The following is a 13,102-nucleotide window of genomic DNA, read 5'->3' on the forward strand; positions in this document are numbered from 1 at the left end:
CGACTGAGCCACCCAGGTGCCCCGAAACAAGGAAGTTCTTAACAAGCCCTGGATATAGCTTGCTTTTTGCTAAATCAAAGAGACAGGTTACAAAAAGATGGTCCTCATAAGATGTCAAACACCCCTGCCCCAGATACAGAAAAAAGGGAGGTAACAATAGACACCGCTTCGACTTACATATAAAGCAGCAACAAAACTGAGGGACAATTCCACCTCATTACAGGACATTGTTGCTCACAGGCACGGAAACATTTCTCGGACTACAGGGGCTAAAGGACAGTTGCAACTTAAGAATATCCAGGACTTTTCTCCTATGGACATACCTTAAAAATCACTGAAGAAAAATTACATACTAGAAGGGCTTTCTATTACAGATTAGAAAAAAAAACTGATATATATTTTTATGCCCCTGCTTACTTTGTACTTGTCATTATAAGACAAGTCTAATACATGCACACTTACATTATCAATTAGGACACAAAAATGCAGTGTTGATCTCGTTTTCTGCCAATAATGCTGCTGGGCAAATATTACTTATAATTATTAATATTCTCCTGATTCTTTGTCTTGTTGAACTAACCAGATACTTCACCTATTGCCACAACGGAAATTGCCACATTGGTAATAGACCCAACCACAGTGCAGAAAATTAGCTAATTATACCATCTGCTTAATTAAGACAGCACTAAAAGAATAAGGTTTTTTACATTAGGAGAGAGAGAGACGCAACAATCACCAGACTCAACCATACCAGACCTCCCAGAATCTCGTGACAATGATCTAGATTTGACACTTATAACTTGGGAGGACAATCCAGGTATGCAACAATACTTCTCATTAACCTAACCATCAGACGCACAATGGGTAGAACATATATGGTCAGTACAGCACCCTATCTGTGAGAATATAACTAATTCATCTATACCAATTTGTATAGCTAACAACCTCCCATGCATTACCTGACCTACCACCCCCTGACAAAATTAGACTTAGAAAACCTTTATAATTCCTGGTAGGACTAGGCATCATCTCTAACTTAATTATCTCTGCAATTCAGGAAGCAGAAATCCAAACTATTAAGCAAGAATTATTTGCATTTAAAAAACATGTGAACCCCTTAAATAACGCAGTAGAAAACTTAGGTTCCAAAATTTCCTCAGCATTTAAAGAATTACATTCTATTGTCCATAGATCATGCATACCAACTGGAATTTAATTATAATATCAACCATAAGGTTCAGGCCCTGCAAAAAAATTTACTTAATCTGAGAAATTTTTATTTGAATGAACAATTAAAAAATAATTGCTACAGAATCAATAACCTTCTTGAGAGAGCATGGAATGATATTAAAAACATTACAGCAACAGGAAAAATGTATTCTTCTGACTGGACTGAATCTCCTTTACAATTATACACCTCGAGACCTTCAGGTTGTGACAATAGAGGGCAATGTAAACTTTCATTGTTAAGAGTATTAGGAGGTCAAAGATACAAATGTATCCGAAGGGGTACGTGCACCCCAATATTTACATCAGTGAAGTCCACAATAGCCAAACTGTGGAAAGAGCCAAGAGATCCATCAACAGATGAATGGATAAAGAAGATATGGTATATATATACAATGGAATATTATGCAGCCATCAAAAAAAATGAAATCTTGCCATTTGCAACAACGTGGATAGAACTAGAGGGTATTATGCTAAGCGAAATAAGTCAATCAGAGAAAGACAAGTATCATATGATCTCAATGATATGAAGAATTCTTAATCTCAGGGAACAAACTGAAGGTTGCTGGAGTGGTGGGGGGTGGGAGGGATGGGGTGGCTGGGTGATAGACATTGGGGAGGGTATGTGCTATGGTGAGTGCTGTGAATTTTGCAAGACTGTTGAATCACAGATCTGTACCTCTGAAACAAATAATGCAGTATATGTTAAAAAAAAAAAAGATAGCAGGAAGGCAAAATGAAGGGCGGGAAATCGGAGCAGGAGACGAACCATGAGAGACTATGGACTCTGAGAAACAAACTGAGGGTTCTAGAGGGGAGGGGTGGGGGGATGGGTTAGCCTGGTGATGGGTATTAAAGAGGGCACGTTCTTCATGGAGCACTGGGTATTATACACAAACAATGAATCATGGAACACTTCATCTAAAACTAATGATGTAATGTATGGTGACTAACATAATAAAATAAAACTTTAAAAAAAAAAGAGTATTAGGAGGTCAAAGCCTACTAGTATATGACTCACATGCTGTGCCACAACAAATACATGGTAATACTGCACTCCGGTAACACATACACCCCTGTGGATGGATGGATATTATTACCCAAAGAAATGGTATTTCAGTGATCTCATAACATGTACTATACCTGGCATGAATTGGAAATCAATGCTGATCTTTTTCCTTTAACAAGAACATCCACTGAAAAGTTATTTTTGAACATGGGACACTTTAACTGGATAATTTGTGCTAATGATTATTCAGAGGTTAAATTCTTCAATCATACTAAAATGAAGGATACTACTATCACCATAAACAATGAATGTATTAAAATACTGTATGCTATTAATGTAACATGTAATAATGTTGCCAAAATGGGTACCTACATCTCAGAATATTCATACAAAGATCTTCCAACATCTTACCATATAAAATAACAGAAATACCTTGGGTTAAAACTGACAAAATTGATAAACTTTTGGATGAAAACATGGAAGGACTCAAAGCAGCCCATAAAACCTTAACCAACAAGCTAACCCACTTTAAAAATGCTATGCAGGCCATTCATGCAGCTTCAGCCGTCACTAATACTAACTTAGCTGCATTAAACAAAGACATAGAAAACTTACATAATAAATGTTCCTTTCTAGAATTGTTAGCAAAACCCTTCAAACAGGTGGTTTGTTTTGGCTTCTGGTCTGACTATAACCCTTTAAAATACCTAAAGATGGGATGGAATTATCTCTACACATGTTTGGGAATCCATTAAGGAAGTCCTTTTAGTTATCATTTTTGCTATATATCTTATTAAATATGCTATTAGAATGTTATGCACTCTTAAACTTAAAAAGAAAAAAATCACAGAAAGACTATGATTAACCATACCCTCGCCATTCTTTTTTGGATACACCAAGAGCCTATGCTGAAGATTCCATATGTATTTTTTTTATTGTCTTCTTTTTGTTTGACTTTATTCAATTAGATGTGACTTTGAGTTGGGAGTTTTTGTGTTTGCTTGATTCATTTTAATATGTCTATCTTGTTTGGATTTGATGTGATCTTTATCTTATATGGTTTGAATTTAACTGATTTTGTTTGATTTCTATTGAAAACTTGATTAAATAACCTAAAAGTACCTTTTGCTATGTTACCAAACTACTACTGCCATCCTGCTGTAAGACATACTTGATTCCTGCATGGCCCTTACAGAATTTGCCATGAGGAATCATGGAGTGGAATGTAGAGAGCAAAATGGAGTCTCTCACGTCAAGCAGGAGACTATGTCATGCAATGACGTGAGCAGTTCAGTTACTGCAGCTAGGAGGTATCACTGGGACCCACGTCAGCCGACACCCCAGAACTGATCACGAAGAACCAGAGGAGGTCTGCAGAGACCCAAAACTGAGTTAAAAAGGGAAGAATTTTGGCAGAAAACTGTCAAACTCTTCAGACCTGACCCCTCTTTGTCTGACTTAAAAAAGGCAATTGCCACAGAAGGCTCTGCCCCATTGATCTCCGGGATCTCTGAACAGAACCAAGAGTCTTCACCGCTAGAACATCAGAAGCATTGAGTGCAGAGAGCTGACCCGGACCAGACCGAGGCCTTACCTCAACCACACGCCCACAGACTGACTTCAAATTTGGTTTGTGAATTTCCTGCACCCTTCTGTTATCTTGTTCGTTGTGTGGCTTGTCTTCTCTCCTGCTCTGGATGCTTTGTAAGAAGCCAAGTTCAATCACATGATCAATTGATTGTCACTGAGTTTGGAATCCTGAAACCTGCTTTCTAATTGTGATTTAACTTTGCTTTAGGACTGAATAAAGCTGACATTGTGGAAAGACACAGATCGTGTGTGCGCCTTCATAGTGTGCTCATGACACTTACCCAACAGTCTTTACAACAGTCACCATATGCACATTCGGCAGATGATTTAAGTTTACAAGTACTTCCTTCACAACAAGGGTCAGATTCACACTCCTGTGAAAAGAAAATAACTGTCAATAAGGAAAGGAGTCACTGTCATCAATTTTCATTAATCAAAGTCCTATCTCAGATCTAAAATCTTTTTTCTAACTGGGCTATAGCTGTGCTCGCTTCGGCAGCACATATACTAACTCGGCTATAGCAGTTACTCTCCGGAAAATCACTTACTATCCTTCTCAAGTTATCAGTGACTCTTCATTTATAACCATTTAAAGTTCAACAACTTTCAAAGGACTGAAATCATACAGAGAATGCCTCTTTGTCTGCTGGAACTGCCAGAAGAAGATACTTTTACTATCCATAGTTCTACAGGCTAGCGGTCCAAACAAAGTTCCAGCCAATTCGGTTTTTGGCGAGGACTTTCTTCCTAGCTTGCAGACAGTTGCCTTCTGGCTGTGTGCTCACACGGCCCCTCTTCAGTGTGGATGTTCTGACAGAGACAGAGCAAGCAAGCTCTTCAGGATCTCTTCTCTTAAGAACACTAACCCTGTCAGATCAGGACCCCATCCTGACCGCATTCACCTTAATTACTTACTTGGAGGCCCCATCTGCAGATACAGCTACCCTGGGGGCTAGGGCTTCAACATATAAATTTGGAGGAGGAGGATACATTCAGTCATAAGTTCCTTTAATTATCATGGAGAATTAAGCATCCATCAATGCCTTTCTCTTCATGCTCAAGGTCTGACTTATCTAATGGGTGTGTCTTCACCTTATGTGGACATTCTTTTTATCTTGCCTGGCTTCTCTCACCTCACTTTAAGCCTCCATGGCTCCCCATCACAACCCCCACACAAATCCCACAACCTCCCACCCACAGAGACATCTCCTCTATGTTCCAGCTAATGTGTTCAGGTCTGAATTGTTTGAGAGGAGAAGGAGGGGGAAAGAATAAGACAGGGGACAGAAGGAGGAGGGGAAGAGAGGGGGCCGAGGAAATAAGCTTTCTTTCATTTTTGAAGAATATTTGTCCTACTTTGGAATTCTAGGTTGACAGTTTCTTCCATTGAGAACTGTAAATATGCTGTTCTATTGTCTTCTGGCCCTTAGTGTTTCAGGGAAAAAATCAGCTGCCATTCATATCTCTGTTCCCCTGTTTTTTTATTGGCTTCTTTCATTATTTTCCCTTTATATCAGCATTTTGACTACAGTATACCTAAGTGAATTTTCTTTGTAATGATTCTAGCATGGGTTCACTTGGTGTTTTGAAATTGTAAGTCAATGTTTTTCCCTAAATTAGGGGGGTTTTCAGCCATTATTTCTTTTATTTTTTCTTTCATTCTTAGTCTCCTGAAATTTCACTAACAGTTACATTAGACTATTTGATATCTCCTATGTGTCCCTGATTCTCTGCTCATTTTTCTTTTATCTTTTCTATTTGTTCTTTAGATTGAATTATTTCTTTTGATCGGCTTCATGTTCATTGACTCTTCTGCCATATTAGTCTGCTATTAATTCTATCCAGTGAAACTTTCATTTATTGGACTTTTTAGTTCTATAATTTCTATTTGGTTCTTTATTATAATTTACATTCTTTCTAAAACTTTTTATCTCTTTAATCATGAAGACCATATTTTTCTTTATTTCTTTGATGATAAATAGTGGAATACAATTGATAGCAGCTTTATTTCTAATAGCAAAATGTGAGAAAAAAACCCAAATGCCCTTTAATGGGTGAATGATTACGCAAACTCTGCATGGTTAAACAATGGTTAAACAAACTCCAGGCAGGACCTCCAGGCTGGTGGAAACACTAGCATAAACATTATTCCAAGTTCTCTGTAGTAAAATCCATCCAATGGAACAATACTCATAAAAAGGAATGAAATAGTAATACATACAACAACTTTAGATTGAGGCATTTCATTTAGTGAGGCATTTCATTTAGTGAAAAAAAGCATTTCATTTAGTGAAAAAAGTCAGTCTCAAAGAGTATATATTTTATATATACTCCATTTTATATAAACTCCATTTATATGACATTATTGAAATGGCAATACTACAGATAGAGAACAGCTTAGAGGTAGCCAGGGGAAGGGATCAGGGCTGGAGTTGGGGGTGGGTATGAATACAAAGAGGTCGCAGCAGGGAGTTTTATTGTGTGATGATAGAACAGTTCTCTGTGTTAACTGAGGTGGTGTTTACATAAATCAATAAATGGGATAAAATTACACATACACACGCATACACAAATGTGGTTAAAAATGGTGAAAACTGAATAAAGTCTGTGATCTAGTTAATGCATCAATGTCAGTGTCCTGGTTTTTATATTGCATGAGAGCTACATAAGATATCACTTTTGGGAGAAACTGGTGAAAATACATGGGGCTCTTCGCACTGTTTATGCAACTTCCCATTAGTTTATAATCTTTTCATAATAATAATGTAAAAATAAATGAACTCTAGGGACACCTGGGTGGTTCAGTCAGTTAAGCATCTGCCTTCGGCTCAGGTCATGATCCCAGGGTCCTGGGACTGAGCCCTGAATTGGGCTCCCTGCTCAGCAGGGAGTCTGCCTCTCCCTCTCTCCCTGCTTGTGCGCCACCCCCCTCTCTGTCTGCATCAAATAAATAAATAAAAATATTTTAAAAATAAATAAATAAATGAACTCTAATTTAAACCTTGTACCATACAAAAGAATTAAGTCAAAATCGATCATAGTCCTAAATATAAACCCTAAAATTAGAAGGCTTCTAGGAGAAAACCTTTGCAACTTTAGATTAGACAAAGATTCCTGAGATATAACATCAAAAAAGCATAGCCCATAAAAGCATAAATTGGTAAAATGGGCTTTCATCAAAATATAAAGCTTCTAGTCTTCAAAAAACACTGTTAAGGTAATTAAAGGTAAGCCAGAGACTGGGAGAAAATATCTGCAAATCTGGATAAAGGACTCATATCCAGAATATATGAAGTACTCCCAAAACTATCTAATTTTCAAAATGGGGAAAAGAGGTGAACAGACACATCATCAAAAAAAGATATACAAATGGCAAATAAGCACATGAAAACATGCTCAACATCACTAGTCACTAAGGAAATGCAAATTAAAACCTCAATGAGGTACCACTTCACATTCCAGAGAATGGCTAAACTGAACGACTGACTATATGAAGTGTTGCCAAGGATGTAAAAGAACTAGAACTCTCATACACTGACAGTGGGGATGTAAAATGGTACAAACACTTTGGAAAACAATTTGAAAATGTCTCGAAAAGTTATACACCTAACATATGACCCAGTCATTCCACTCCTAGGTATTTATCCAAGAGAAATGAAAACATAAGTCCATATGAAGACTTGTATGCAAGTCTTCCAATACAGCAGCTTTACGTGTTAATAGCCAAAAACTGGAAAGAACCCAAATGTACATGAACAGATGAAAAGATAAACCAACGGTACCATGTCCATACTACTCAATGATAAACAGCAATAAAAAGGAATGAACTACTGACACAGTAGAAACATGGATGAATCTCAAAATAATTATGCGGAGGGAATGAAGCTAGAGAAAAAAAAAATCATTCCACTTACATGAAATTCTAGGAAATGCACACTAATGTATAATGACAGAAAGGAGATCAGTGATTGCCTGAGGATGGGAGAACAAAAAGGGATGGAAAGGGCGCCTGGGTGACTCAGCTGGTTAGGCGATTGCCTTCGGCTCGGGTCGTGATCCTGGGGTCCTGGTATTGAGTCCCATATCGGGCTCCCCCTGCTCAGCGGGGAGCCTGCTTCTCCCTTTCCCTCTGCCTGTCACTCCCCCAGCTTGTACTCTCCCTCTGTCAAATGGATAAATAAAATCTTTTTTAAAAAGTGGGGGTGGGGGCTGTGGAAAGAAGGGAGTACCAAGAGTCACAAAGAACTTTTTGGGATAATGACGTGTTTATTATCTTGATCATGAAGATGGTTTCACACAAGTATACATGTATCAAAAATGTATCAACTTATATACTTCAAATATATGCAGTTTATTGTTGACCAAGTTTTCACAATTGCACATTTCTTACTCTTTGCTCTGTCCTAACATAGTTATTAGTTTTTTAGTAAAGCTTCTCTCTTTCCTACAGGCCCCTGAGCTCTGCTTGTCCCTACAGAAAAAGTGGAGTGTGCCACCCCCTCCCTCCTATCAGCTATTCGTGGAAATCAGCTGACTACAGCAGAACACTTTCATATCAGACCTCACTGGTCATTTCCCCTTGCTTATCCAGCTTCCTCTTAAAAGATTCTGCTTATCAGCTTGCCCTCACCTTGACCCTTTAAAAGAAAAACCTTTTCTTATTTCATTTTAAGATGCTTTCAGATTTCTGAGATCAGAGCATTCTCCCTATTACAATAGTCTTTATTCTGAATAAAGCCTTTCATTATCTAAGTCCAAATTTGGTTTCTTTAACACTGTATTCAATTATACTTTAATAAAGCTGCCAAATTGTTTTCAAAAACACTATGTAAGACATATGGCTTCGAGGAAACAGACCATATACACAGGAATTTTGTTTATAAGTACAATTTTAAATGGTTTTATAACAACTGATCATTAGTGGATAAAAGTTAATGCCCTAGATTATTTCACGTGGCCCCCCTCAACTAAAGAGCTAATATAAACATTTTCAATTACAAAAATGCTAAAAGAAATTATGGAGGGGCTATGATGACAGTCTTGAAATAAGAGTACTACAAGCTGAGCCAAAATACAAAATTCATTAAATCTTAAGGAAAAAAATTGATAAATTTTCCTTCATTTAAATTTCAAATTTCCGTATAATAAAATACATCCTATGAAAAGCTAAATGTCAAGAGTGAATCCTAAGGCAAACCAAGAAACAGACTCAAAACTATAGAGAACAAACTGATGGTTATCAGAGGGAAGAGTGTGGAGGGGATGGGTGAAATAGGTGATGGGGATTAAGGAGTGTGCTTGGCATGCTGAGCAGCAGGTGATGTATGGAAGTGTTGAATCACTATATGGTACACCTGGAATTAATATTACACTGTATGGTAACTGGAATTTCAATAAAAACTTAAAAAATAAATAAATAAATGAACAGTAAATAAATAAAGGAAATGAAAAGAGAAGAAAAAATGTAAACTAGAAAAAAACTGATAGAACACAAAATGGAAATGAATTAAAAATTATAATTAAAAAGTAAGACTGGGGGAAGAAAAGAGAGAACCTTAATGGAAACTTCGGGTGATGATGACTTGTCAATGTAGTCACCGACTGTAACAAATGTCCCACTGTGCTGCAGGACGTGGACAGTATGGGAGGTTGTGTGTGGGGTGGTATATGGGAACTCTTGGTACTTTCCATTCAATCTTTCTGTGACCCTAAAACTTCTCTAAAAGATAAAGTTAACTAATTTTTTAAAAGCTAAATTGTAAGATACAAAGGAGAAATATTAAAACATATACAAAACAATGGACTTTGCCCACAATACGTGAGCTCCTAAAAATCAATTTAAAAGAATGAATAACCCAACAGAAAAATTGATAAGGGATATAAAATGGTCATTCATACAAAAAAATATGCCATAGTCTATAAGCATATGAAAAGATTAAGAACTGAAACAATATCTTCTTAAGAAAATATTTATTATTCTTTCCTGGAAAGACTATACTGTAGCGGGGCACCAAATGCCACAATAAACTATTGGTAGAAGTGCAAATTGACACAGGCTTTTTGTAGGAAATTTCATAGCCTCTAATAAAATTTAAAAACACATACTCTTCAATTCAGTAATTCTACCCTTATGTAATTATCTTAGAGAAATACTTGCATACCTGCCTATATATACATGGGATGTGCACAAAGAGGTACTGTTTGCAACAGAAAAATACTAATTACAATAAGTAAATGTCCATTAATGAGAGTATGGTTCAAGAAATCATAGTATATCCTTAAATGGGAATACCAGTACATCCTTATATGGGAATACTAATCAGCAGATTCAAAGATCATGTCTACATAGGGTAATGACATGGAAAAATCTCCAAGATATATTAATAGAAAACAAAACAAAACAAAACAAAACCTCTACATACAACATATTAAGTCTGATACGCAAAAAAATAAAATAAAATCCTGGGGCGCCTGGGTGGCCCAGATGGTTAAGCGTCTGCCTTCGGCTCAGGTCATGATCCCAGGGTCCTGGGATCGAGCCCCACATCGGGCTCCTGGCTCAGCAGGGAGCCTGCTTCTCCCTCTCCCTCTGCCTCTCCCCCTCCGCCTCTCCCCCTCCTCATGCTCTCTCTCTCTCTCTCTCTGTATCTCTGTGTCTCAAATGAATAAATAAAATCTTTAAAAAAATAAAAAATAAAATAAAATAAAATCCTAAAACAAACCCAACTATTTACAAATGTACATTTTATATATGTGTGTATAAAGGTACAAAGTCTAAAAAGAAACACACTAAACTTATAAAAATGATTACCAATGTAGAAGGAAGTTTAAAAATTTATGGAGGAAATAATGGTATGAAAGGGAACTTTGCTTGTACTTACTATTTGAAACTTTTGTACCAAAAAAAATCTGTGGTATTTGAGATGGAAGTGGTATTCGAGACGGAAGTGGTATTCTTTCTTAAAGAGTAATTCTGTAGTGTGAAAGTTCAAAATGCAAATATAGACTATTTCAGCAAGTTTGGTAGTGAAGTGAACAGTTAGGAGAAAGCAAAAGATATATAATATTTACAGAAGAAAGATCTGAGAATGCCTGGAAAGGAGAAGAGCCTGGTCACCCAAAGAGTATAACGTTAATTTAAACCTTGTTAGGGCCTTACTTTCGTCATTTGAAATGAGAATACGAAAAATATCAACTTCTTAGGGTTATTGTGAGGATTTTACCACGCAAAACATTTAGCAGAAGTCCCTGAAAGTCAGCAACAGTCTAATGAAGGCCCGTCACAAGTACATCATAAAATATATGCTGTCTTTCTAGAGCATGAAGTCATCTGGCAAAAGTCAGATATGGTCAGATATGGAAGAAGAAGTACTTGTGGAAAACATTAAGAATATGGTCAAGCTTAAACACAACTAAACAAATTTCTTCAAAATTTAATGCAAGGCCAGGAAGAAAAGGACTTTTACACAGGCCACTTTGAGAGGAGAATGGCTAAGATACAGAATAATAATAACAAAGATGGGCATGGGCTTAAGGTGCTAAGTGTGCAAAACAGGTCTGACAGAGCCAGAGATCAATGGGCACAACACTGAAGGTGAATAAAGGGAGAATGCTAACCTAAGTAGCAAGAATTTTGTTCCTGAAGGACTCTGGAAAATGGATCAGCTTCAATTTATTATTAAAATGAGTCCAACTGAACAAATATTTCTGCAATGGTAGTGCCGGAACAGTGGAAGCTTACAAATAAAGAGCGAACTGAAAAACTGATTAGTTCTTTAAAGTAAATAAATGACCTAATAACCATAACAGAAATGGCAGAAGGTAGCAAAAAATAGAAGAATAAACACAGTGCTTTCCTTGATGTCAAAACAGATGACACCATTAGTTATATTCTGGGAAGGAACACATGACCAATCCCAGGCATATATCCCCACAAGCAAAATACCAATCCTCATTTGCCACTAAATTTCACCAACTCCTATGCCAGTTGCCCAAAGCAAGCTATTCCATTTTTTCCAAATCCTGAGGTAACTTCACAAAGCAAAAATCAAAAATTAAACTGACCTTTGGAGTACCACAGTCACACTCTTCCCCAGGATCCACCAATTTATTACCACAGAAGGGAGCACTATAGGCTTCATCAGGCTTTGGAATATTAAGAAGGCAGTTTCCTCCTTTATTTAAAGTTAACTTCTCAAAGTCCTCTGCACTGCAACTGCTAAAGTTTCTGGAACCTCTATAATAAACATTAAGAAAAAGATCTTATGTCATAGCGATTATTCATTTTGAAATTTTAAATCATGTCCTCAACCAACAAGAAGTGAATATTTACAATGGCAGAAAATATACTACTAAAAAACAGAGAGAAAAAAATAGAGAAATGAGAATAAATATAGTACATTATTTCAGTTACTACATAATAATTCACTATTTTGGTTATATTATACCTCCATGAAAATGTCTTCCAAACATATAAATTACATTAATATATAAAATCGTAAGAAGACCTTAGAAATTATCTAGTCCTATCCAAAATTCAGTTTTATTTACCTTCTATAATAAAAGTTCCTCAAATATTTGACACTAGCTATATGTTTCCCCAATCTTTTTCACTCTACAGGATAACATTCTTATGTTCCCCTCACTATCACATACAGGGAGCCATGTGAAAATAACGTGAATGGGCATTCCAGGGAGGATGCATGATAGCCACCAAGAAGCAAAATGCACAGTGCAGAATTTTAGCTACAGTTTGAGGCTTAAACCTTATGATAACTCCTGAGAACCATGCTTACTACTCGGAAGGCTAGATGGGCTTCTAGAAATTGTCCACCTTGAGCTATCCATGTGAGATCTATAAAAATGCAATTTTGATTTGTTCTACATGTTGTTGGGGTTTTTTTAGTTATGGGTTTACTCAATAACTCTAAAATACATCCAGATAGTCCCATTGCCTATTTTCACTTTTGAAGAGCAGAGAGAAACATACCCACATCTACACCAAGGATCTTTGAGAAATCCAAGTCCCATTAAAATTTTATCAGGGGAATTTGGTGCCTGAAAGAATCTCTTTCAACAGTTTGAGCAGTGGTGCCAAGAGTAGCATCAGAAATGAAAACTGTGGTGCATTATACTTATTAAGGAGGCATCCCTGTCTATGTTGGCTCTTTCGTACTTCCAAGGAACCTAAGAAACAGATCCTTTCTGTGAGACTTTGTGTTCTGGATATACATATTACACTCTTCTTTGCTAACTGGTCCAAACTTTCCAGAGAAG

The 13,102-nt window shown here is 36.8% G+C and overlaps 1 protein-coding gene across 1 annotated transcript in view; it reads right to left on the minus strand.

Annotated features, from left to right (window-relative positions):
- Positions 1 to 13,102, minus strand: part of ADAM9 (ADAM metallopeptidase domain 9) — a 162,585-nt gene that overhangs the window by 67,730 nt on the left and 81,753 nt on the right. The window contains exons 12-13 of the mRNA XM_064585517.1: positions 11,891 to 12,062; positions 4,108 to 4,200 (exon numbers count right to left, since the gene is read on the minus strand). Coding sequence (XP_064441587.1) covers positions 4,108 to 4,200; positions 11,891 to 12,062 — 265 coding nt within the window. The remainder of the gene's footprint in view (positions 1 to 4,107; positions 4,201 to 11,890; positions 12,063 to 13,102) is intronic.

The sequence above is a fragment of the Mirounga angustirostris genome, unplaced genomic scaffold, assembly GCF_029215605.1.
Source record: "Mirounga angustirostris isolate CCGP_5_RB_7025 unplaced genomic scaffold, mMirAng1.0.hap1 SCAF_2, whole genome shotgun sequence".
NCBI classification, from domain to species: Eukaryota; Metazoa; Chordata; class Mammalia; order Carnivora; family Phocidae; genus Mirounga; species Mirounga angustirostris.